This window comes from Panthera pardus, unplaced genomic scaffold (genome assembly GCF_024362965.1).
Source record: "Panthera pardus isolate Hobbes unplaced genomic scaffold, ASM2436296v1 HiC_scaffold_16, whole genome shotgun sequence".
NCBI lineage: Eukaryota > Metazoa > Chordata > Mammalia > Carnivora > Felidae > Panthera > Panthera pardus.
The window spans coordinates 130,961,447-130,985,396 of NW_026526721.1; the positions used below are offsets into that span (position 1 = coordinate 130,961,447).

The window sequence follows — 23,950 nt, forward strand, 5'->3', positions numbered from 1 at the left end:
AACTCCAGTAAAGCTTGTGGAAACGTGGCGGCTGGACAAAATGAGGTGGGTAGTACTAACTGGAGATTTCAGTTCTCTGCGATCACAGATTCCTCCATCTACGCAGATAATCGGGAGTCAGCTATGCTAAATTTACTAGTTGACTCGATGTGCTGGAGTAGAAACCACAGACAAGACTGCTTCTATTTCCAGACACTTTTTTTTTAATGCGCATCTTGTGTGTCTAGAACACAGATTTTGGAAGGCAGAATTACGACAGATGTATTATTCATATGGCACTGGTGACTGTGTCCATTTTTTACAATTTGATTGTTCTGGCTCTGGTCTGTCACCGCTTTGAAGTCTGGCACGAGGGCTTCCCTGACTGGATGAAGCAATAAGCAGGTGGCTTTTATTGTCTCTGAGCAGATCTAAGCACTTAAAAAGAGGCTGCCCTACAATCTCACCCTTACTGGCCATTTGTCTCTTTGGTTGCTTGTGTTCGGTTCCTTTTCCATCTGATAAGAACCAGCTTCTACCTGTATTTCTTACAAATCTCACAGTGGAATGATCTAATTCTCACGCACCATTCTGAGACATGGCAAGTCACCTTTATGGCAGGCAGCTTGCCTCGCAGGCATTCTCAACTCCCTCAGTCATGTGCTCAATTCTGCCTCACTTCTCGTGAAAGGCTCAGACAGGGAGTTTCAGAAGCAGCTAGCTGTGTGGCTCCTTACCTTTTATTACAGTCTTTGGTGACTCAGAGAAGGCCTACGGTGCCCCAGGCTAATGCACCGTCAGGGAGTTCACCAACAGCGGTCTGGATTTCATGTCTCAATTCCTGATGCCCCAGCCATTTCCCGTCATTTCACCATTTCAGATACATAGAAGCTGAGCCTCCAGTCTATCTAGGGCAATGTGGAGAAGGGGGGGAAAGAGCCTGTCCAAAAGCACTGTGAATCTCCTCCACTTATACTGATCTTTAAACAAAATGCATTTGTAGGAATGGTTTCCAAAAAATGCCTTTTAATTCGTACAGGCTGGCTTCCGCATCTGCCTTTGACAGTTATGGCCATTTACAAAATAGATGAAGCCCAGTGCAGATGCAAATGGGAAGCTCCTTTCCATGCTACCAGACACCTGCAGCAGGGGGAGCCCTGCTCTTTGTGGACTGACTGCACAGGCCTGTTCTAGGCCTGAGTTCAGGCAGCATTTGCTGCTGGACAGTTCCCTGCTTCCCAGCGAGGTGAGGAGACTGGAGGCAGAGTCTTCTCAGAGCTTCTGGAGCTGGAACATCTAGACTGGGAGTGCCTCTCTCTGGCCCTGACCATCGTACAGAAATGCAGACAGTGCACACTAAAAGTAGGCACGCTGTCCAAGACATGTGCCTAAGTGTGATTCCCAAGGGCTGGTACATATTTCATTTCATTCAGATGGGTAGCATGTGTGTGTGTGTGTTAGTACAGCATGGCTTTCCACTGAAACACACTTCTTAACTACTTCAATTATTTCTAATTCTAAAAAACTTAATTCATACATGCAAAAAAATATATATGTATATTGTTAAGTTTTAAAAGAAATTTTGCCTTTGTTGATACTCTTAAAAATATCTTAATTAAAAAACACGAAGTTCTCTTATTCCTTTTCTTTGCATATATATATTTCTTCTATAACATCTCAAGAGCAATGTTTAGCTCATTAATTTTTAGAGTTTTAAACTTTTCCCTAAGAATTAAGACTATGAACTTTCCTAAATAAGGACTTCTGACATATCCCATAAATTTTGACATATGATCTCTTGATTATACAGTTCTAAATATTTTAAAGTTTTCATTATAATTTTAGCTCATTATTTAGAAATGTGATTTTAATTTAAAAATGCATAGACTTTAAAAATATCTTTTATTAGTTTCTAACTTAATTGAATTCTGATCAGTTTGGATCATATGATACCATTCTTACAGATTTGTTGATACCTGCTTGATAAGTTAAAAATGAGGGGCCCCTGGGTGTCTCAGTCGGTTAAGCATTCAGCTTTGGTTTAGGTCATGATCTCACGGTTTGTGAGTTCGAGCTCCACATCGGGCTCTGTGCTGACAGCTCAGAGCCTGGAGCCTCCTTTGGATTCTGTGTCTCCTTCTCTATCTGCTCCTACCTAACTCAGGCTCTCTCTCTCAAAAATAAACATTAAATTTTTTTTTAAATATTGCACAATGAACACCTAGAAAACTCTCCACCTTGATTCAACAGTTGTTAATGTTCATGTCTTCTTCAGAAGAATGTCTCATTTTTCTATGAATGGTTCTAAGTGAGCCTATTAATTCAAGTTTGTTATGATTAAGTCTTTAATATCTTTATTCATTTTTGTCTGCTTGACTGATCAGTACTCAAACTTGTGTACTGAAATCTCCAACTTTGATGACAGTTCAAGGGCAATTTCTCCTTGTAGTTTTTCAATTTCCACTTTGTGTATTTTAAGATTATTTTAACACCCTCTTAGAAATTTAGAATTGTTATATCTTCTTCATGAATTGAACATTTAGCTTTTCATTCCTGCAAAATGGTTTTATTTAGGGGCACCTGAGTGGCTCAGTTGGTTAAGCATCCAACTCTTGATTTTGGCTCTGGTCATGATCTTATGGTTGGTGAGCTTGAGCCCCACATTAGGCTCTGTGCTGACAGTGAAGAGCCTGCTTGGGATTCTCTCTCTCCCCCACTCTCTCTCAAAATAAATAAACTTAAAAAAATACCAGAATGGTTTTGTTTAAAAGAGTATTTTTTCTGATCTTAATATACCCTTTCCAGCTTTCTTTTTATGGTTATCTTTAGGTTTGTATATGTCATCTTCTGCATATACCAGTATACATTAAGTTTGTAGCTTATTTTAAAAAAATATATTTGCCTGGTATATTTTTTTTCCATAATTTTACTTTCAGCTTTTCCCATGTCATTATTTTGTGGTCGTGTCTCTATAATTGAAAACAAGTATAGCTGGATTTTATTTTCATTCTTAAATCCATCAATCTCTGTAACTGGCATGTTTAGTCTGTTTATGTTTATTATGACTCCTGCTATATTTAAATGGATTTGATCCTGCTGTCTTACTTTCTGCCTTCTACTTGTCTTCCCTCCCCCCCTTTCTTGCCTTTTTATTTTTAAAAAAACTATTTATTGGGGCACCTGGGTGGTTTAGTTGGTTGAGCTGTCAACTCTGGATTTCAGCTCAGGGCAAGATCTCACAGTCTGTGACATCAAGCCCTGTGCTGGGCTCTCTGCTGGCAGCCAGAGCCTACTATTTATCATGCTGTTGTTTTTATTCCATTTTCCCACACTACATTTTTGGTAGTTAGCTACGTTCCATTTTTTTTTTCCACATGTGCCATCAAAATTTCTAATGCATTTTTAAGAGAGTCTTAAGTTTTTCAGTAGCCTAACTGCCAGACCAAACTATTCAAGTTCCTAGAACTCTTGAACTCTTTAACTCCATTTATCTCCCTCTGACGTATATTATTGTCCCTTTTTTCAGTACCATCTTCTTTACCCTTAAGGCTCAACTTCATTTTTTTAAGTAACAAAAGGTGATGTTATTGTTCAGTATATAATTTCAAGTTTAGTGAATATTTATTCATATTTGCAGTATTAGTACTTTTTTTCCTGTTAAACCACTAGATGCCAACAAATATGTTGTGTTCATACCTTTGTTAATAAGTTCAGCTTTTTTGTAACCCTACAAATTAGATACTACTATTACTTAAAATATAACATTTAGATCTGCCTAAATATTGACAAATTTTGATCATTTATTATTATTGCATCTCAGCTCTTCCTTCTGTGGTCATTTTCATTTTCCTTGAAGTACATACATTAGAAGTTCCGTTAGCAGAGGTGTTTGTGGTGAACTGTTGTTTTTTGTTTATCCTAATTCTCTTTGTTTTACAATTATTGTATTTCTATTTTATTTCCTTTTTAATTTACATTTTAGTTAACATACAGTACAATATTGGTTTCAGAAGTAGAACTCAGTGACTCATCATTTACGTGTAACACCCAGTGTTCATCACAACAAGTGCCTTCCTTAGTACTCATTACTCATCTAACCTCATCCTCCCATCTCCCCGCCTCCATCATCAATCCATAGTTTGCTCTGTATCAAGAATCTTTTTGTGGTTTGTTTCCCTCTCTTCTCTCCCCACCTTCCCATATATTAGTCTGTTTCTTAAATTCCACATATGAGTGAAATTATATGGTATTTGTCTTTCTCTGATCGACTTATTTTGCTTAGCAGAATACACTCTAGCTCCATCAACATCACGGCAAATAGCAAGATTTCATTCTTTTTAATGGCTAATATTCCATTACACACACACACCATATATTCTTTATCCATTTATTGGTTGATGGACATTTGGGCTCTCTCCATAGTTTGGCTATTGTTGATAATGCTGCTATAAACACCGGGGTGCATGTACCTCTTTGAATGTGTATTTTTGTATCCTTTGGGTAAATACCTAGTAGTGCAACTGCTGGATCATAGGGTAGTTCCATTTTGAAAAAAAAATTTTTTTTCTACATTTATTTCTTTTTAAGAGACACAGCACTAGTGGGGGAGGGGCAGAGAGAGAGAGAGAGAGACAGACAGACAGACAGAATCCAAAGCAGGCTCCAGGCTCTGAGGTGTCAGCACAGAGCCTGACACAGGGCTCGAACTCACAGACCAGACCTCGAGATCATGACATGAGCCGAAGTCAGAGGCTCAACTGACTGAGCCACCCAGGTGCCCTCATTTTTAATTTCTTCCTCCCTTCCTTCCTCCTTCCTTCCTTCACAAGTTTACTTATTTATTTTGAGAGAGAGAGAAAAAAGAGGAAGGGGCAGAGAGAGAGAGAGAGAGAGAGAGAGAGAGAGAGAGAATCTCAAGCAGGCTCCACACCATCAGTGTGGAGCTTCATGCGGGGCTCCGGCCCACGAATTGTAAGATTATGACCTGAATCCAAATCAGACCCTTAACCTACTGAGCCACCCAGGTGCCCCTATGTTTAGTTTCCTGAGGAACATCCATACCATTCTCCAGAGTGGCTGCCCCAGTTTGCATTCCCACCAACAGCGCAAGAGGGTTCCCCTTTCTCCGCATCCTCATCAACACCTGTTGTTTCTTGTCCTGTTCATTTTAGCCATTCTGACAGGTGTGAAGTGATAGCTCATCATAGTTTTGATTTGTATTTCCCTGATGATGAGTGATATTGAGCATCTTTTCATGTGTCTGTCAGCCATCTGGATGTCTTCTTTGGAAAAGTATCTAGTCATGTCTTTTGCCCATTTCTTCACTGGATTCTTTGTTTTTTGGGTGTTGAGTTTGATAAGTTCTTTATAGATTTTGGATACTACCCCTTGTCCTGATATGTCATTTTCAAATATCTTCTCCCATTCGGAAGGTTGCCTTTTAGTTTTGTTGATTGTTTCCTTCACTATGCAGAAGCTTTTTATCTTGATGAAGCCCAATAGTTCATATTGTTTTTTTCCCTTGCCTCCAGAGATGTGTCTAGTAAGAAGTTGCTGTGGCTGAGGTCAAAGAGGTCACTGCCTAAGTTCTCCTTAGGGTTTTGATGGTTTTCTGTCTCATATTAGGTCTTTGATCCTTTTGAATTTATTTTTGTGTATGGTGTAACAAAGTGGTCTAGTTTCATTCTGCTGCATATCACCATCCAATTTTCCCAGCATTACTTGTTGAAGAGACTGTATTTTTTTGATCGCATATTTTTCACTGCTTTGTCAAAGATAAGTTGACCATATAGTTGTGGGTGCATTTCTGGGTTTTTTATTATGTTCCATTGATCTATGTGTCTGTTTTTGTGCCAGTACCATACTGTCTTGACTATAGCTTTGTAATACAGCTTGAAATCAGAATTGTGATGCCTCCAGTTTTGTTTTTCTTTTTCAGGATTGCTTTGGCTACCTGCAGTCTTTTGTGGTTCCATACAAATTTTAGGATTGTTCTGGCTCTATGGAAAATGCTGGTGGTATTTTGGTAGGGACTGCATTAAATGTGTAGATTTCTTTGGGTAGCATAGACATTTTAACACAATGTTTGTTCTTCCAGTCCATGAACAAGGAATGCTTTTCCATTTTTTTGCGTTTTTTTCAATGTCTTTCTTAAGTGTTCTATAGTTTTCAGAGGATAGATATTTTACCTCTTCAGTTAGGTTTATTCTCAGGTATCTTATTGTTTTTGGTGCAATTGCAAATAGGATTCCTTGATTTCTTTTTCTGCTGCTTTGTTACTGGTGTGTAGAAAGGCAACTGATTTCTGCATGTTGATTTTATATCCTGTGACTTTGCGAAATTCATGTGTTAGTTCTAGCAACTTTTTGGTGGGGTTTTTCAAGTTTCCTACACAGAGTATCATGTCATCCGCAGATAGGGAAAGTTTGACTTCTTCCCTGCTGATTTGGATGCCTTGTATTTATTTATTTATTCATTTATTTGATTGCTGAGGCTAAGACTTACAGTACTATTGTTAAATAGTAACAGTGAGAGTGGACATCCCTATCTTGTTCGTGACCATATGGGAAAGGCTCTCAGTTTTTCCCCATTGAGGATGATATTAGCTGTGGATCTTGCAAATATGGTCTTTATGATGTTGAAGCAAGTTTCATCTATCCCTACTTTGTTGAGGGTTTTTAACAAGAATGGATGCTATATTTTGTCAAATGCTTTTTCTGTATCTATTGACAGGATCATATAGTTCTCCTTTTTTAAATTTTTATTAATGTGGTATATCACATTGATTGATTTGTGAATACTGAACCACCCCTGCAGTCCAGGAATAAATTCCACTTGATCATGGTGAATAATTCTTTTAATGTACTGTTGAATTCAATTTGCTAGCATCTTGTTGAGAATTTCTGCATCCATGTTAATCAGGGATATTACCCTGTAATTCTTTTTAGTGGCATCTTTGGTTTTGGAAGCAAGGTAATGTTGGCTTTGTAGAATCAGTTTGGCAGTTTTCCTTTTATTTATATTTTTTGGGAACAGTTTGAGAAGAATATGTATTAACTTTTCTTTAGATATCTGGTAGAATTCCCCTGGGAAGCCATCTGGCCTAGGACTCTTGCCTGTTGGGAGATTTTTAATTACTGATTCAATTTCTTTGCTGGTTATAGGTCTGTTCAAAATTTCCATTTCTTCCTGTTTCAGTTTTGGTAGTTTGTGAGTTTCTAGGAATTTGTCCATTTCTTCCAGAATTCCCAGTTTTTTGGCATATAATTTTTCATAGTATTCTCTTACAATTGTTTGTTTTTTTCTGGTGTTGTGGTCTTTCCTCTTTCATTCATGATTTTATCTATTTGGGTCCTTTCTCTTTTATTTTTTGATGAATATGGGTAGGAGTTTATCAATTTCACTAATTCTTTCAAAGAACCAGCTCTTAGTTTCAATGATATATTCTATTGGATTATTTTGTTTCTATATCATTTATTTCAGCTCTAATCTTTATTATCTCCCTTATTTGATGGCTTTAGGCTTTATTTGCTGCTTCTTTTCTAGGTCCTTTAGGAGTAAGTTTAGGTTGTGTATTTGGGACCTCTCTTGCTTCTAGGGATAGGCCGAAATTGCAATGCACTTTCCTTTTAGGACTGATTTTGCTGCATACAAAAGGTTTTTGGACTGTCACATTTTCACTTTCATTTGTTTCCATATATTTATATATATATGGAATATATATATATATATATTTTATTTCTTCATTAATTTCCTGGTTAACCCATTCATTCTTTAGTAAGATGTTGTTTAATTTCCATATATTTGAGGGATTTCCAAGTTTTTTCCTGTGGTTGACTTCAAGATTCATAGCACTGTGATCTGAAAATATCCATGGTACGATCTCGATTTTTGTGTACTTGTTGAGGGCTGATGTGTGACCAGTATATGATCTATTCTGGAGAATGTTCCATGTGCACTTGAAAAGAATGTGTATTCTGCTTTAGGATGAAATGTTCTGGATATATGTATCTGTTAAGTCCATTCGGTCCAGTGTGTCATTCAAAGCCATTGTTTCCTTGATTTTTTGCTTAGATGATCTGTCCATTGTTGTAAGTGGGGTGTTAAAGTCCCCTACTATTGTTTTATAAGCAGTGTGTTTATGTTTGCTAGATGTATATATTTGGATGCTTCCAAGTTGGGGCAGTAAATATTTATAATCATTAGATCTTGATTGATAGACCCCTTAATTATAATACCTTTGTCATTTTTTGTTAGTCTTTGTTTTAAGATCTAGTTTGTATGATTTAAGTGTGGCGACTGTCTCTTTCTTTTAACGTCCATTAGCTGGATGGATGGTTCTCCATCCCCTCACTTTCAATCTGTAGGTGTATTTAGGTCTGAAATGAGTCTCTTATAGTAAGCTTATCGATAGATCTTGGCTTTTTATCCATTCTGATACCATATGTCTATTGATTGGAGCAGTTAGTGCACTTACATTCTGAGTGATTATTGAAAGATATGAATTTAGTGCCATTATGTAACCTGTAGAGTTGGTGTTTTTGGTGATGCTCTCTAGGCCTTTCTAGTCTTTGTTGATTTCGTTTTTTGTTTTTTTTTTCCTCCACTCAAAGAGTCACCCTTAAAATTTCAGGTAGGTCTGGTTTAGTGGTCACAAACTCCTTTAATTTTTGTCTGGGAAACTCTTTATCTCTCTATTTTGAATGACAGCCTTGCTGGATAGGGTATTTTTAACTTCATATTTTTTTTCCATTCAGCACATTGAATACATCTTGCCACTCCTTTCTGGCCTGCCAAGTTTCTGTGGACAGATCTGCTGCGAACCTGATCTGTCTTCCCTTGTAGGTTAAAGACTTTTTTCCCTGCTGCTTTCACGATTCTTTCCTTATCTGTGTATTTTGTGAATTTGACTCTGATATATCTGGCAATGGCTCACTTTTGTTGAATTTAATGGGAGCTCTCTGTGCTCCTTGGATTTTGATGTCTGTGTCCTTCCCCAGTTTAGGGACATTTTCAGCTATAATTTGCACATATAAACCTTCTGCCCTTTTCTCTCTTTTCATCTTCTGGGGACTTCTATGTTATTATGGTATTTAAAAAAATTTTTTTAATGTTGGTTTTATTTGAGAGACAGAGCATGAGTGGGGGAGGGGCAGAGAGAGAGGGAAACACATAATCTGAAGCAGGCTCCAGGCTCTGAGATGTCATCCCAGAGCCCGACGCAGGGCTCAAACCCACGAACCACAAGATCATGACCTGAGCCGAAGTCAGATGCTTAACTGACTGAGCCACCCAGGAGCCCCCAGTGTTACTACGTTTTAATAAATTGCTGAGTTTCTTAAGTCTGCCTTCATGATCCCTGACTTTTGTTTCTTTTTTTCAGCTTTATTATTTTCCATAATTATATACTCTACATCGTTAACTTGCCCCTCTGCCTTGTCCACCCTTGTTTTATGGCCTCTATTTGGGTTTGCATCTTGGTTATAACATTTTTAATTTTGGCCTGACTAGATTTTAGTTCTTTTATCTCTGCAGAAAGGGATTCTCTGGTGTCTTCTATGCTTTTTCCAAGCCCAGCTAGTATCCTTACAGTTGTTTTAAATTCTAGTTCAGACATCTTACTTATATCTGCATTGACTAAATCCTTGACCATCTTTTCTTTCTGTCCTTTATTTTGAAGTGAGTTCCTCTGTCTTGTCACTTGGGAGGAAGAAAAAAGCAATAATAATAATAATGATAGAATGAAATAAAAAACTTAAAAAATCAAATAAAGGAAGCTAGATCCTAGGTGTGTTTTGGTCTGCTTGTTAAGAGAAGCTTGATAGGAAAAGGAGAAAAAAGAAGAGAGAAACAAAAATTAAAAATAAAAAGATCAAATAAATAAAATTAAAATAAAAAATTTTGTCCTTTCTGTATCCAAGAAACAAAGAAAACAACAAAAACAAAACAGAAGCAACAATAAAAAAAAACAAACAAATTAACAAAAACCTCCAAATGAGGTTTCCCCTAGAAACAGTTTCCCCTAGAGCTGAAACTTTGCAGCAGTCTATGGCCAGTAGCCTAGCTGGTGGAAAGGATTTGTGTTGGTCTTCTGGGGAGGGGCCTGCAGCTCTGATTCTCAGGTGGCTTGCCCTAGTGGAGATGTGCCTGAAAGCACAGGGTAGCCGGGGCTTGGTGTAACAGCTCCATTCTTCACTTGGTGATGCTGTTCATCTCATTGGGGTGGATCAGTGCTGGTGGGCTAATGGTAAAAACGGCTTCACCTTGCTCTCCAGTCTCCAGAGTGGGTGGTTCATGCCCTCATCGATGTGTGATCAGTCACCCCTCATATGTCCCTGGTTTTCATCACCTCCCTACCTTTCCCCTGTGTCTGAGCCATCCGCCTACTAGGCGGCGCCTCCCTCCAGAGTTTTGTCTCAGGTGCAGCTGTGTTTCAAAACCCCACACTTAAGAGACCTCTGTGGCTAGAACCCGCAGTGGTCCTCTAGGGGAGGGTCTCACCAGGCTGTGGCTGGGGCTGACTTGTCCCAGGAAATGGTCACACCAATGCACAGCGCTCAGAGTTTATGGAAAACATATAGCAGGTGCCGGGGTTTGCTGCCCTCAGCCAGCAACTTTGTTCCTATACCAGTGAGTGTGGTGGGTTGATGGCTCTCACCAGGTTTTCACCCATGGAGAGGCCGTATCACCTTTATCCAATGCCCTCCAAGCAGGGAAACCGCTTCTCCCCGCTGTGGCCCACATGGCCTGCTCGCAGGGCTCCACCCTGCTTCCTGGCTGAAGCACTGCCAGGGGCCGGCTTCTCAAACTTCAGACTCTGGGCTCTGCTGTTTGTGAAAAAACTGGTGGTATTGAAACCCTCTCTTCTCCCCCCCCCCCCCCCCCCCCATCACTGGTTTTGGGGAAATGTTTTCTTGTGCAGTCCCCTGGGCATGTGTTCACACTTCCTCTCTAGCTGCTTTCAGAGGGAGTGCTTTCTTAAACAAACCAGGAGTGCTGCCCTCTCTCCCCCGTCCTCCTCTCTGTGAAAACAGCTCCCTTCCTTTGGGACGCTGAGGCTCTTCTCTTCCCCAGGTCACCTTTCTGCATTATGTACTTCCCATGTTCTCTCCCTCAAATTATGCAGATTTCTGTTAATCCTCAGATCGACTGCGGAGGTGTTCAAAACGGTTTGATGTTGATCCGGCTGCATTCGAGGGATGAGACAAGCCCAGGGTCCCCTCACTACTCCAACCACCTTAGCTCCCCCTTCCATGTTTCTACCAGTATTTTTTAAAGACAGTTTTTCTAAGTTGACAAAAAGGTTCTTCCGTTACTTTAAAAGTTCTTAACAGTTTTGTGGCTTCCACTTTTGCTACTGATAACCCAGCTGCCGGCCTAATTATAGTTTCTTTGTAGATAATTTTTTCTTTCAGGCTGTTTTGTCCTTTGGCTTGGCATCTGCATTTCCTTACACGGTGTCTAACTTTTGCTTTCTTTTCATTTGTTGTACCTTGTAATTTCTTCATCTTTTAATTCATGTCTTCCACAAGTTCTTAAAAATGATCATCTCTTGATATATTTGAATATTGTCTAATTGTTTCTATTTTATCTGATCCCAAGAATTCCAATTTGATATAGGTTAGGTCTTTCTATTCCATTCTGTCTCTAAGCTGCTTACATTTATCTTCTCTGCACTGTGAGATTTCTTCAGCTTTATTTTCCAGTTCATTATGTTTCTCTTTAGATGTGCCTATTATTCATCCATTGGATGGATTAATTCATCCACTGAGTTTTAGAAATTATTTTTTTAACTCACAGACTATTGTAAAGAACAGAACTCCAAATAAATACTTGTCCACTTTTAACCTACTTGGTTCTCCAGATGTTACCATTTTATTTATTACTCCGTGTGTGAGTGTACACACACACACACACACACACACACACACACACACACACATATATGCCCATACACTCACATCTCCACAAATACACACAAACCCCATCTTCTTTCTTTTTAGGAAAATCACCTGGAAGTAGGCTGCAGACATTATACACATTACTTTCAAATACTTCAACATACCTATCTCAAGAACAAAGACATTCTCGCATACGAACCTCATACAATTACCGCACAAAGGAAATCTACACGAATCAATAATATAATCCTCAAGTTTCCCCAGTTGTCCACCAGATGTCGTTTACATAAGCTTTTTTTCTGACCTGGGATCAGTCAAGGTTCACACCATTACATTTGGCCATTTTGTCTCTTTAGTCTCTCCCATCCTAGCATAGTACCCCACTTCCCCTGGCTGCTTATGACCTTGAAACCTCTGAAAAGGCCAGGTATTCTGAAGAAAACTCCACATTCTGGAATTGTCTAGAGGTTTCTTTATTATGAGACTTGGGTCAAACCTTCCCTGCAAGAATCTCACACAGGTGATGTAGCTCCCCCTGCATCACCTCAGGAGGCACATAAGTCAAATTTTGGTTACAGTGGGTATTGCCAGATCTCACCATGTACATGGACATTTCCTTTTTTTTTTGTAATTAATAAGTTAGTAATGTGTGAATGGCTCTGGGACACTCTGAAATAGCTTGTTGCCAAACAACCTGTCACCCCATGTTTTTAGCATTCCTTGATTCTTGTTTGACTCAGTTACTATATTGGAGATAACAAACTGGTGATTTTTTAATTCTATCATTTTCTTCTACATTTACTAGCAGCACATTCGATAAAAAAGAACTTTTACTATCCTCCTCCATTTTGGGGTCTCTATATAGACTTGTGGATTTTATTTTATTTTATTTTATTTTGTTTTATTTTATTTTCTTACTTACTTACTGAGAGAGCATGTGCATGTGCACCAGTGTGTACGAGCAGGGGAGGGGCAAAGGGAGAGAGAGAATCTTAAGCAGGCCCATTCTCAGAGTGAGCCTGAGGCACAGCTCAATCTCACGACCATGAGATCATCACCTGAACAGAAATCAAGAGTTGGACACTCAACTGACTGAGCCACCCAGGCCCCCCTAGACTTGTGGATTTTAAAAACGCATTGTTATAATCCATTACCATTATTCTTTTTGATGTCAAACTGTCCAAAATTGGACCATTGGGAATCTTTTCAAGGTTGCTCCTTTGTCCTTTTCACGACATCGCTAGTTTTTGACTACTTCCTTGCTTTCTGGCATTATAAATATTTGAGGGACACACTGTACTTTCCCTGCTACTGCCTAGAATTAGCTGCTTATCTAAGAAACCATGGCTTCTTTGAGTGGGGAATGGTATTTAGAAACCAATATCCAGTCATTAGGTATGCTCATGGCCACTAAAGTGTCACATTGTTTTTTTTTAATTTTTTTATGTTTATTTATTTTTGAGAGAGAGAGAGCATGAGCAGGGGAGGGGAAGATAGAGAGGGAGACACAGAATCCGGAGCAGGCTCCGGGCTCTGAGATGTCAGCACAGAGCTTGACATGGGGCCCGAACCCACGAACCATGTGATCCTGACCTGAGTCAAAGTCAGATGCTCAAACGACTGAGCCACTGAGGCACCCCTCTCATTGGTTGTTTTATTTCAACATTTAGATTTTCCACTTTTAAAAATCGCTTGTTTTTCAGATCAACCTGGTCATTTTTGATTACCTCTTATTTCCTCAAATTATATTTTAATATCATGTAGCAATAGATTTTATCCAAATGGAATGGGGGAGGAGAAAGAGGAAGAAAAGGAAGAGGAAGAAACTATAGAGAATGAGGAGAAAAAAGGAGGGCACATTCATTTATCAAGTTCTATCACGCTGAAAATACCTTTGCAACTGCTGTGGGGGCTGCTTCAGATCTGTAGAGCTGAATCTATTGCACTTCATTTTGAAGTTTATTGGTGGATATTTGTTGATTGCACCTAGGAAGAGAAAAATCTGTGATGAGTCTCTTATTCATGGTTATTGACATTACAGCAAACTGTTCTGTATGCAAAGCATCACTTCACCTTTGCAATATTCATAAAAGGAAGATACCAACTAAGGGGGCCATATGAGATGAAAGCAAGTTTCTCAGGGGAGTCTCTAAAACTGGGTTTAGAAAATACATCTCTGCTGAATTTATAGGTGGAGCATTCAACTTACTTTCCAATAGATGCCTTTAGCTGCCAAAGTTGGTCAAACACTAGAGGAGATATTATGAGCCAGTCCTAAAAGTCTGGTCTCTAATTAGCATGAACTAGTCAGAATAGTTATTTTTTATTTGCTCCTTTGCAATATCAAAATGCAAAGGGAAAGGGATATTCCCTTTATAGTTTCTGTATCATTAACAGTAACAATAGTGCCATCTTGGGTTTAATTCATTAGTGGTTCACTTCATTTGGAGGTATATTAATTTTTTATAATAACAAAGCATGCCTCTGCCCACACAATTTAAACATTTTTTAAAAATTTATTTTGAGAGAGAGAAAGAGAGAGTGAGCACGCATGAGCATGCCAATGGGGGAGGGGCAGAGAGAGAGGGACAGAGAGAATCTCAAGCAGGCTCCATGCTGTCAGTGCATGACCCGATGCAGGGCCTGATCTCATGAACTGTGAGGTCATGACCTGAGCCAAAATCAAAAGTCGGATGCTTAACTGACTGAGCCACCCAGGTGCCCCACACAATTTAAACATCTAGGAGCCATTTTTGATGGGACACTTAAAAAAGTGTATTATTTATTTCCTTGCAGCATTAAATTCAACAGACCTGGTAAACAATTCAATTTCTTCCTTGGTGATCAAGGGTTATTCTAAGTAGCAAGTTTGTCCTGGGTTGTGATACAGCACTGTCTCTAAAGCTGCTGTTGCAGACTGGACTGTGTGATTCTAGACTGAATGGCACAAGGCTATGATCTTTCTCCTCTTGTGCATCTGATTTTTTATCTTAGTTCTAAGCATCAGGTTGTTTAGCAATTTTGTTTCTCTTAGAAAATTTAAATCTGATGTGGACTGTGCTTGATGGCTACCTCTGTCACTGCATTAAGTAAGAGTCAGAAAGGGAGCCGCACTAGCTTCTCCAGGAGGGCAGTTACGGTGTCTGTTATGGTCGGTCGCTCCTTGGTAGGCTCCAAGTGGCCTGTGAGTGGCTCCGAGTAGGTACCTGATAAATATGTGTTGATGTTGAAGGAGTATGAATCCGTGGACTTGCGGTAAGATTATGTTAAAGCCTGTTTCAATTTCTACTTTTACTGCTATATTTTATTTTATTTTTTTTTTAATTTTTTTTTCAACGTTTTTTTATTTATTTTTGGACAGAGAGAGACAGAGCATGAACGGGGGAGGGGCAGAGAGAGAGGGAGACACAGAATCGGAAACAGGCTCCAGGCTCCGAGCCATCAGCCCAGAGCCTGACTCGGGGCTCGAACTCACAGACCGTGAGATCGTGACCTGACTGAAGTCGGACGCTTAACCGACTGAGCCACTCAGGCGCCCCGATTTACTGCTATATTTTAAAGATGGGTGGTTTCTAGACACTGAAGTTCTAGGAAAGTGGTGTATAATTGTGTCACAGTAGTGGCTTTCTGAAAGCACTTTACAGATCTTTCCCCTCCCCAAGTAATTCTTCTTAAAATATCTCTTCTCCTTTACCTAGGTGGTAATGGGGTGTTGTCGTTTATTTAATTATACAGCCTGGCTAATTCCCGTGAAACACCACAAAGAATTTTGGGGGACTGAGGAAAGAAATTTCATCTTAAATGGTCTTGCAATTTTTTGCCTCATAAAGAGTTTTTTGTTTGTTTGTTTGTTTGTTTGTTTGTTTACAAGATTCTCAGTCTTCTGATGTTTTCTTTGGCTTTACCCTTACAAATGCCTTGTAATTACTTTTTCAGAAGGATCCCCAGGCCCATTTCCCCCCTTTCTGTTCTCTAGCTTCTGTTTCCGATTCCTATTCCAAAACACATCCACATAAATTTTGTCCTGGGAGACTGCTTTCTCCAGTGCTTCTCGAACCATAATGTGCATATGAATCACCTGACGATTTGATAAAAATGTACATTCTGGTTCAGAATGTCTAGAGTAGGGTCTGAAGTTCTGCATTTTTCACCAGCTCCCAGGTAATGCTGATAATGTAGGTCCTAGACTCACATTTGGAGAAGCACAGGACTAGAGGACACAACGTCAGTACCGCCACCAATTTCCCAAGGTTCCTCATGCCTCACCTATATGGGACTAGACAGTCTTTGCAACCTTAACTTGTCTCATTGTGTAATGTCAGTGACAAGTTCGAGACACAATCAGAATCTCCCTGAAGCTACACTGGGGGGTGTTCTTCAGCCTGTGTGTTCATTTTTCTTTATCTGAACTCTAAGGGTTCATTCACCATGAAAATGTCCAGAAATCTGATTGAGTACTTTTCAACCTCCAGAGCCATTAGGACATGGCTTCTTATTACCCATTCCATCGCATACAAAGTGAACTGCATAGTTTCAAGGCAAAATTATTCCAAGAAATACAGCCCATGTTTCCTTTTTATAGGCACCAGTTACACTAATAGCTGGCATCATAAAAAGTCATTAACAAGGCTAAGAAAGTTTTGCAAGGATGCATGTTTCACTCTGGCAGGTAAAATGGTATCTCCTAATACCTCAAACCTCTGCCTTTGGAACTTGTCAAACAGCAAAGTCGAGAATTGTTCAATTATTCTTTGGCTCTTGCGTTCGGTGTGTTAACTGATGAAGCTTTCCATTGAAGGGCAGTGTGTTAATGTTACATGGCAGGGATTTCTACCTTATAACTAAAGTCCAGGCTGTGACTATATTGCTCTGTGCAGACAGATGTGTGAGCAGCTGCTTGTTATGATTGCTTCTCCATGGGAACCAGAGGCATAAAAAAGATGAGCCAGAAAATTCAATGCTAGAAATCAGAGGTTTCCTCCCTCTACCACCCATCATTACCAATTTTCCTTTCTGACCTTGCAGTGCCCTTGAAGACAGAGGTTTCCAGGAATACATGTCAGTTCATCAACCCTTCTTTTGGGAATACCAAATATACTTGTAATGTGTAAAAAAAGAACAGATTTTATGACTTACGCCTGATTGAGTTTACAAAGGATCTCACAAACTTCACACTGTATCTGTGGTCAGGTTTATGAATTCGGCCAAGCTGGACCAAGTGGTGATCCAAAGGATAGCTGGCTAAATCTTCCAGTTCCTTGTCATTCCAAGCGGGGCCAAGGGAAAACACAAATAGGGCATAACCTTGACATTTGGCTCTCAAGGATTCTTTCTTTAAGGTTTCCCTGTCCAAGTGACTGGTTTCCCCAGCAGATATCACAAATATGACTTTGTTTCTTCTCATATTGGGTGTATTTAAAAAGATATTGTCCAGGGTCCACTGTAAGGCATGACCAATGAAAGCGTCTCCGTTTAGTTGTTGAACTGATTCTTCCAAGTGCCTCTTCATGAGGCGTTTACTGTTGTAGGTGGTAAGGTTGAACTCCGTTCTAACAGGACTTTTCTGAGTGTTGGGGAGGAAGTTGGGGGGAGCATGGCTTAATAGGGCCACCCGGTCTCCAGTGACAGAGGTCTCAGGCTCGGAGGTGATCTCGAAGTGATCTAACAGTGCTCCCAAAAAGTGTCTTATGTCTTCAAATTCAGCACTTCCCACGTGGCGGGAGCTGTCCAGAAGGAAAGCAGCATCCACATACGACTGCACAGGGGGTGGTCTGGCTTGATCGCAAAAAGCATCCGGCTTGCATATATCTGCAGACCAAAAGCCACGTAAGGTTACTAAAACAGACTGGACAGAAAAGATAGCATCTTAAATATTTTAACATTTGGGAACTACATAATCTTTGATATTAAAATAGTTACTAAATACCTTTGATATCAACAACAGAAGATTTCCTAGTACATAGTTGGCATCTATATTTAAAAGGTACAGATTTTATACCCAGCCGGTGTCTTGAATTCCATTCACTAAGGCAGTTTACTTTTAAAACTGAGGCTGCTTTGGACAGAAGCTTAATCTTGGCTGTATTTTAAGTTTATAAAGATTGAAGTAGACAGCTTATCTCATATAAGAGTATACCTTATCATAACATAAAAGCTAATGATCTCTCTAGATAGACAAGATACAGGTTAAACCAATGGCCCTTATCATTATTCTCACACTGTTCTACAATGAAAAGTAGTCTGCTCAAAAAGAGTGCAAAAAAGCAATGAATCTTTTACTTCAATTTAAATAAAGGTTTGTAATTCAAAGTCTATCTGGGTGTGGACATTAAGGACAAAGTTGGAGCTCACGTTTGTATCTCCATTGTGCTCATTAGTTGAGAGCTCAATACATGTGTGTTAAATGAAAATAAATACTGCGTATTAATGGACTTTCATAAAATATGGGGCCATTTTAATACATATGTATATCTCATTTAAAAAAGAACGTGTAGTAATAAAAGCAGAGAGTGAATTTCATTGAATCTGAACACAATGAATATTCAGAGGAATAAAAACAGATTTGGAAGTGGAAGGATCTTAGAGGTCACCTAGTCTCGTTATACAGAAGAGACTGGGGGTAAGAGGGTACAATCGTTCTGCCAAACAATACCCTAATGGTTCGAGAAGTTCCTACATATGAAATCAGGGTTTATTGTGAGAGACAAGGCCATGTGGTGTGGCAGCAGCAGGGAGGCCCCTTGGCCTGAGAGCCAGGATGTCTTACTGTGCCCAGTAGCAAACATGCTGTGTGTCCCTACCCAAGTCACCACTGGGCTTCAATTCTGCACACTTGGGTGGGTCATATTTGTCCAAAGAACCCTTCCAGGGATGACCTCTGCAATCCTGAGGTTTTCAGTAATAGTAGACGGTTAAGGATGAGAATGCCTCTTTGAAAACTCAACAGAAGAAAGAGAAACGGAATAACCAGCATGTGGACAGCTGGCACTTAGAAATAGGTCCGGGGCACGAATCAAAGCAGTCAGATGAAAGGTTAATAACCAGAATGCAGATCCTTGGGGACGTAGCAAACTTCCTAACTTCAGTCTTGCTCACAGTCTCCATAAAGATGTGGCTTTGCACAAGTTACGTTACCCTTACTGAAATTCAGTAAAATTTTACGACCACGTTTAACGGTCAGATGACAGAACAGTCACCCGTGTGCAAGGCCGTTTCTAAAATCAGAGACAGCAGGCTGTCCATTTGCTCAATTTTGTGGGGGTTTTTAATTGCAGGAAACTACAGCCAAAATATCTTCGCTTATATGCCTAGGAGACAAAACAAGGATTTGAGCCAAGAAATGGGGCCAAAACCTATCTCCAGTCACACATGTACAACTTCTGGCTGTGCACTATATCAGCACACGTGGTAACTGACATGTCTGAAAGCTCAGCCGAGAGCTGGGGCGGGAGGCCTCTCCCCACAGCACAATTAGCACTGCGGCTGCATTGAGTAGGAAGCCAGTGCCTGGCCAACCCCGTGCCAGAGGGAGAGAGGGAGGGAGAAGAGAAGAGAAGAAGAAAGCCGGAGAGTGAGGGGGGGAGGGAAAGAGAGGGAGGGAGAAAGGAGGGAGAGCAGGAAAGGGTGAGAAAGGGAGGGGAGAGAGGGAGAAAATGGAGGGAGAAGGGGAGAGAGAGGGGGATGGCAGGGGCAGAGGGAGAGAAGACAAGAGGGAGGAGGGGGAGGGAAGGGAAAGACACTAATGAGTAGAGAGAAACAGAGGGGAAGACAGAAACAGAGGTGTGTGTGAAGAAGTTCCACTTCTCACTCAGAGTTACCTCCACACTGTGAGGTCATTTATATGGAAGCATTATTAACATGTCATTGACACACATAGAGGAGGAGAGGAACGAAGCATTTTCTTCAAGGCCAAATACCAAGTACCGGGGAGAATAACGGGATCTCTGCTACTCATCAATGGCAGCGTGGTGAAGCCATCTTTCTTGGGTCTCCTCTGGCTCTGCTTCCCTGGGCAAATGATCTCACCTCTCTAAGACTCATTTTCCTTATCTGTAAAATGTAGATAGTAGTAGTTCAAATGTCTCAGGGTGCTCATAAGGATGGGATGAAACAACGAAAAGAGTGCTTGGAACAGGGGCGCCTGGGTGGCTCAGTCAGTTAAGCAGCCGACTTCGGCTCAGGTCATGATCTCGCGGTCCGTGAGTTTGAGCCCTGCGTCGGGCTCTGTGCTGACGGCTCAGAGCCTGGAGCCTGTTTCACATTCTGTGTCTCCCTCTCTCTGACCCTCCCCCGTTCATGCTCTGTCTCTCCCTGTCTCAAAAATAAATAAAACATTAAAAAAATATTAAAAAAAAAAAAGAGTGCTTGGCACAGAAGAAGCACAACAGCTTCAGTATCAACCATCGTCAGCACCGCCACCAACGTTACACAAAGCAATAAAAACAGTGCACAGCTCACAATAAATGTCTGGTAACTGTCACAAATCACACCCACTGGGGATGGCAGCGGCTTCCACGGTCTTCCTAATTATCAGTGCACTCAAATTATGAGCACACTCACCTACAGGCCTAGCCACTGGCCACTTCTCTAGCTGGGCCTGCAGACTGAGCATAAAACACAACAACGGATAAACCAGCATGGCAACTCACTTTGATGCCTCTTTGCAATGAGAAATGCACAGATTTGTACTCGTTTCCACTTATACTGTAAAGCATTTCTTTGGGGTTGTGAATGTTTGAGATTTAGAAGACACGTAAATTTACTTCATAGCATGAAAAACTTGGCAATGAGACAGGTTGAGTTTTTCTAAAAATCACTCCTGTTTCTGGGAAGCTGCACAAGTGGAGAGGCCTGGAATGCAGTTCTCCTACTCCGATACGTGGGAGGAGACCCTGCTCGCTGGGGTTCCATCTGCGGACAATGCAGCAAGAGGAGGTGAGCGCAGAGCCCCAGGGAAATTTTGCCGAGGCCACTCGCATCCCTGCTGCTGCCAAGTTTCAGCCACTCGCGCGCCAACGGTGACTCAATGTGCTTAACAGGCCTGATCAAATTATGTTCTCTCTGTGGGTCTTACCATAGCAGAAAGTGCACCGCTGGAGTCTCTCTAACGTTGGCGTGTAGTCGGTCCCGGATGGAACCATTATAACTTGGAATGTGCCAGTGTCATCAATCTGCAAGAAGCAGAAGCAAGAGAAAGAACAGCTTAGTGGGCGGGCCTGCAAGAACCTCCCGGCATTGTTCAGAGCACTGAGATCTTTTGAGTGAAATCACAGAATGCACTTTACAACTGCCTCTGCGTTCTCATTAATGAGCCAGGCGTGGAAGCTGGTGTTGCAGACCCAGTTCCACATCCAGGCAGCTCTCCTCTGAACCCCTTCCAATTTAGTCCCATTGTCAGTAACCTCCCTGGGGAGTTTGAGACTGGAGAGCAGGGAGAAAATAAGGAGGCTTCAAATAATGAAGAATAATTAGCTTGTCAGTTAACCGATTCACAGATCCATTGACAGCTGAGGGGAAAGTATGGGTACAGTCGTATCTAATGCCTGAGAGATGGGAAAGCCGTTTCCCTACTCTTTCTCAGGGAAGTTTCCTGCCCATACTTTATCCACGAAGGTAGCACCTTGCCAGTCATGGTTAAGTCGGGGAGACTCCATCGCTCTGCAGAGCAGACTGCACCAGGGATGGGCCTCTGAGCCAATCAGATCCATCCTCTCAGGCATTTGGAAGTGGGGCCCTGAGAGCAGCGAGTCCCCCTCTATGTTGGTGGCAAACGCTAACAGAGCTGTAGGCCGGCCATGTTCTATCTGAGGAGTGATGGGAAGGAAATGAGGGAAGTGGGCAAGAGGAAAGGAAGTGGCGCTCTCCCCGAGGCTTAGCTTTGTTTCTGCCCATCTTTTATTCTGCGTAGAAGGGATGGAGAAATCTGTGCTCACCAGAATTCCTCCCTAGAAGTTAGAATTCTTTATGGGCAAGTCAAATTTCACCGGAAGTAAGAGGCGGTTGCCAAGCACATTTAGAGGGAAAACCTTCATGGCAAAACAAAGCTGAGACTGAGGTTTTCCCGCTAAAAAAAAAAAAATGGCCTTCCATTTCAGAAGGGAGGACTAGCTCATCACTCAGCTTGATACCATTATGAGAAATTTCCAAAAGGGAGGGCACAGTCCATGTGCTAAGGATTGCAGGCCTATCATTGCATGTTATCAGAGCATCTGCTTCCAAGTCCTGCTGCATGTGCCTGCACGGGTCCCAAATTTCACACTGGACTGCTGAACTCTCAGACAAATCAAGATTTAGAAAAGCCATGATAATTATGAACAAACTAGCGTTTTAAAAGATGGCCCCCAAGTAAAAATTCATTGCCACTAAATTGTTGAGTTCTGTTCTTAAAATAATAAATAACAGTTCAAGTGTAGGGAGGTACATCTGAACAGATCAGACAGAAGAAAGAAAAAGAGGGCAAAAGGAGAAGTAGTAACATAATTTCCTTTCTGTAACACCAGGTAATGGTACTGGGTTCTCACAAACTTGTATACATGCTTCCATTTTTAGCTTTTCTACACAACCCTGTTTAGCTCCATCCTCTAAAGGTAGCTCCATGAGGGTGAATCTTCTGGTTTTCCATTTTACTCTTATATCTCTGTAGGGTAGGATAGCACCTGGTATATAGGAGCTGCTCACTAAGCATCTGCCAAATGAATGACCCCTGGCCACAATTCTGACTTCTGTTTGCATCTCTAATTCTTTGTCTACTCAAGAGGTGTTTGGAGCTAATGCTGCTCATATTTAGGTGGCTCATTGTCAAGAATCTGAACTTCATTGGCGCTCTTTTGAGATAAATTCCTTCAAGATAGGAGCAAAGATGGGGTGCCTGGGTGGCTTAGTTGGCTGAGTGTCTAAATTTGGCTCAGGTCATGATCTCACAGTTCATGAGTTAGAGCTCTGCATTGGGCTTGCTGCTGTTAGTATGGAGCCTGCTTCAGATCCTCTGTCCCCCTTCTCCCTGTTCCCATCCCGTTAGCTCTCTCTCTCTCAAAAAAAAAAAAAAAAAAAAAAAAAAAAAAAGATTCTCTCTGCCCTTCTCCCCTGCTAGTACTCTCTCTCTTTCTAAACAAAAAAGAAAAGAAAGGAGAAAAGAGTCTGTAGGTGATTTGGGTAGGAACTCTGAGTGAGATTAATACTCAATATAAAAACAAGCCAACCAAGTCTATTTTCTCAAGTTACATACTGTGCACCTACCTTTGAGTAGGTGGTGGAATTGTGTTTATTTAAGTTTATATCACAAGTACTATCAATTACTCGTGTTAGGATATTATCTCATGTTTTGTGACTAGATAAAGCCAAGGAATTAAGAGATACAAATTTAACCATAAAATAAATAAATCATGGGATGTAAAATACAACATAGAAGATAAGCAATAATATTGTGGTAACTTTGTATGATGACAGATACTACACTTGCCATGGTGAACATTTTGTTCCATATATATATATATATATATATATATATATATATATATATAGAATCACTATGTTGTACACTATGTTGTACAACCTGAAACTAAAATAATGTTAATATCAATTGTATATAAAAATTAAAAAAAAATTTTAACTATAAAGATGCCTGAAAAAAGGAGACACAGTAATCTCCAATTTCCAACAAACCAAGAACAGCATATGACTTCTAAACTTTTCAAAAGTAGAAAGTAACCTTTTCTCCAAAACATTATATGACAGCATTTGCATAAATATTAATACTGTTGCTATAGGACTTTCTTTTCTTTTCTTTTTTTGGGGGTGGGGGTGGGGGAGGGGAACAACCAAAGGCAAGCCTTTTAGCAGTTACTTTCCTAGATTACTGGGAACCAAAATCTAAACTCTACAGCTTTATGCAAGTACATAATAAAGTTCAGATACTAATGAGTCTTTCCAATGTGTAGAATAGTTTTTAAATCTTTTAACAGACAAACTTACAATCATGTGCAAAATGATATAAAAAAGAGTTGGTAGCCATAATAACATAGCTTTGGCATATAATATTTCATAGGTGAATGAGAAACAAAGGACAAGTAATA

At 40.4% G+C, this 23,950-nt stretch overlaps 1 protein-coding gene across 1 annotated transcript in view; it reads right to left on the minus strand.

The window, feature by feature from the left end:
• Positions 1-23,950, minus strand: part of COL6A6 (collagen type VI alpha 6 chain) — a 164,975-nt gene that overhangs the window by 4,625 nt on the left and 136,400 nt on the right. Inside the window, exons 34-36 of the mRNA XM_053903817.1 lie at positions 20,953-21,049; positions 17,016-17,687; positions 13,772-13,865 (exon numbers count right to left, since the gene is read on the minus strand). Of these exons, the coding sequence (XP_053759792.1) occupies positions 13,772-13,865; positions 17,016-17,687; positions 20,953-21,049 (863 nt within the window). The remainder of the gene's footprint in view (positions 1-13,771; positions 13,866-17,015; positions 17,688-20,952; positions 21,050-23,950) is intronic.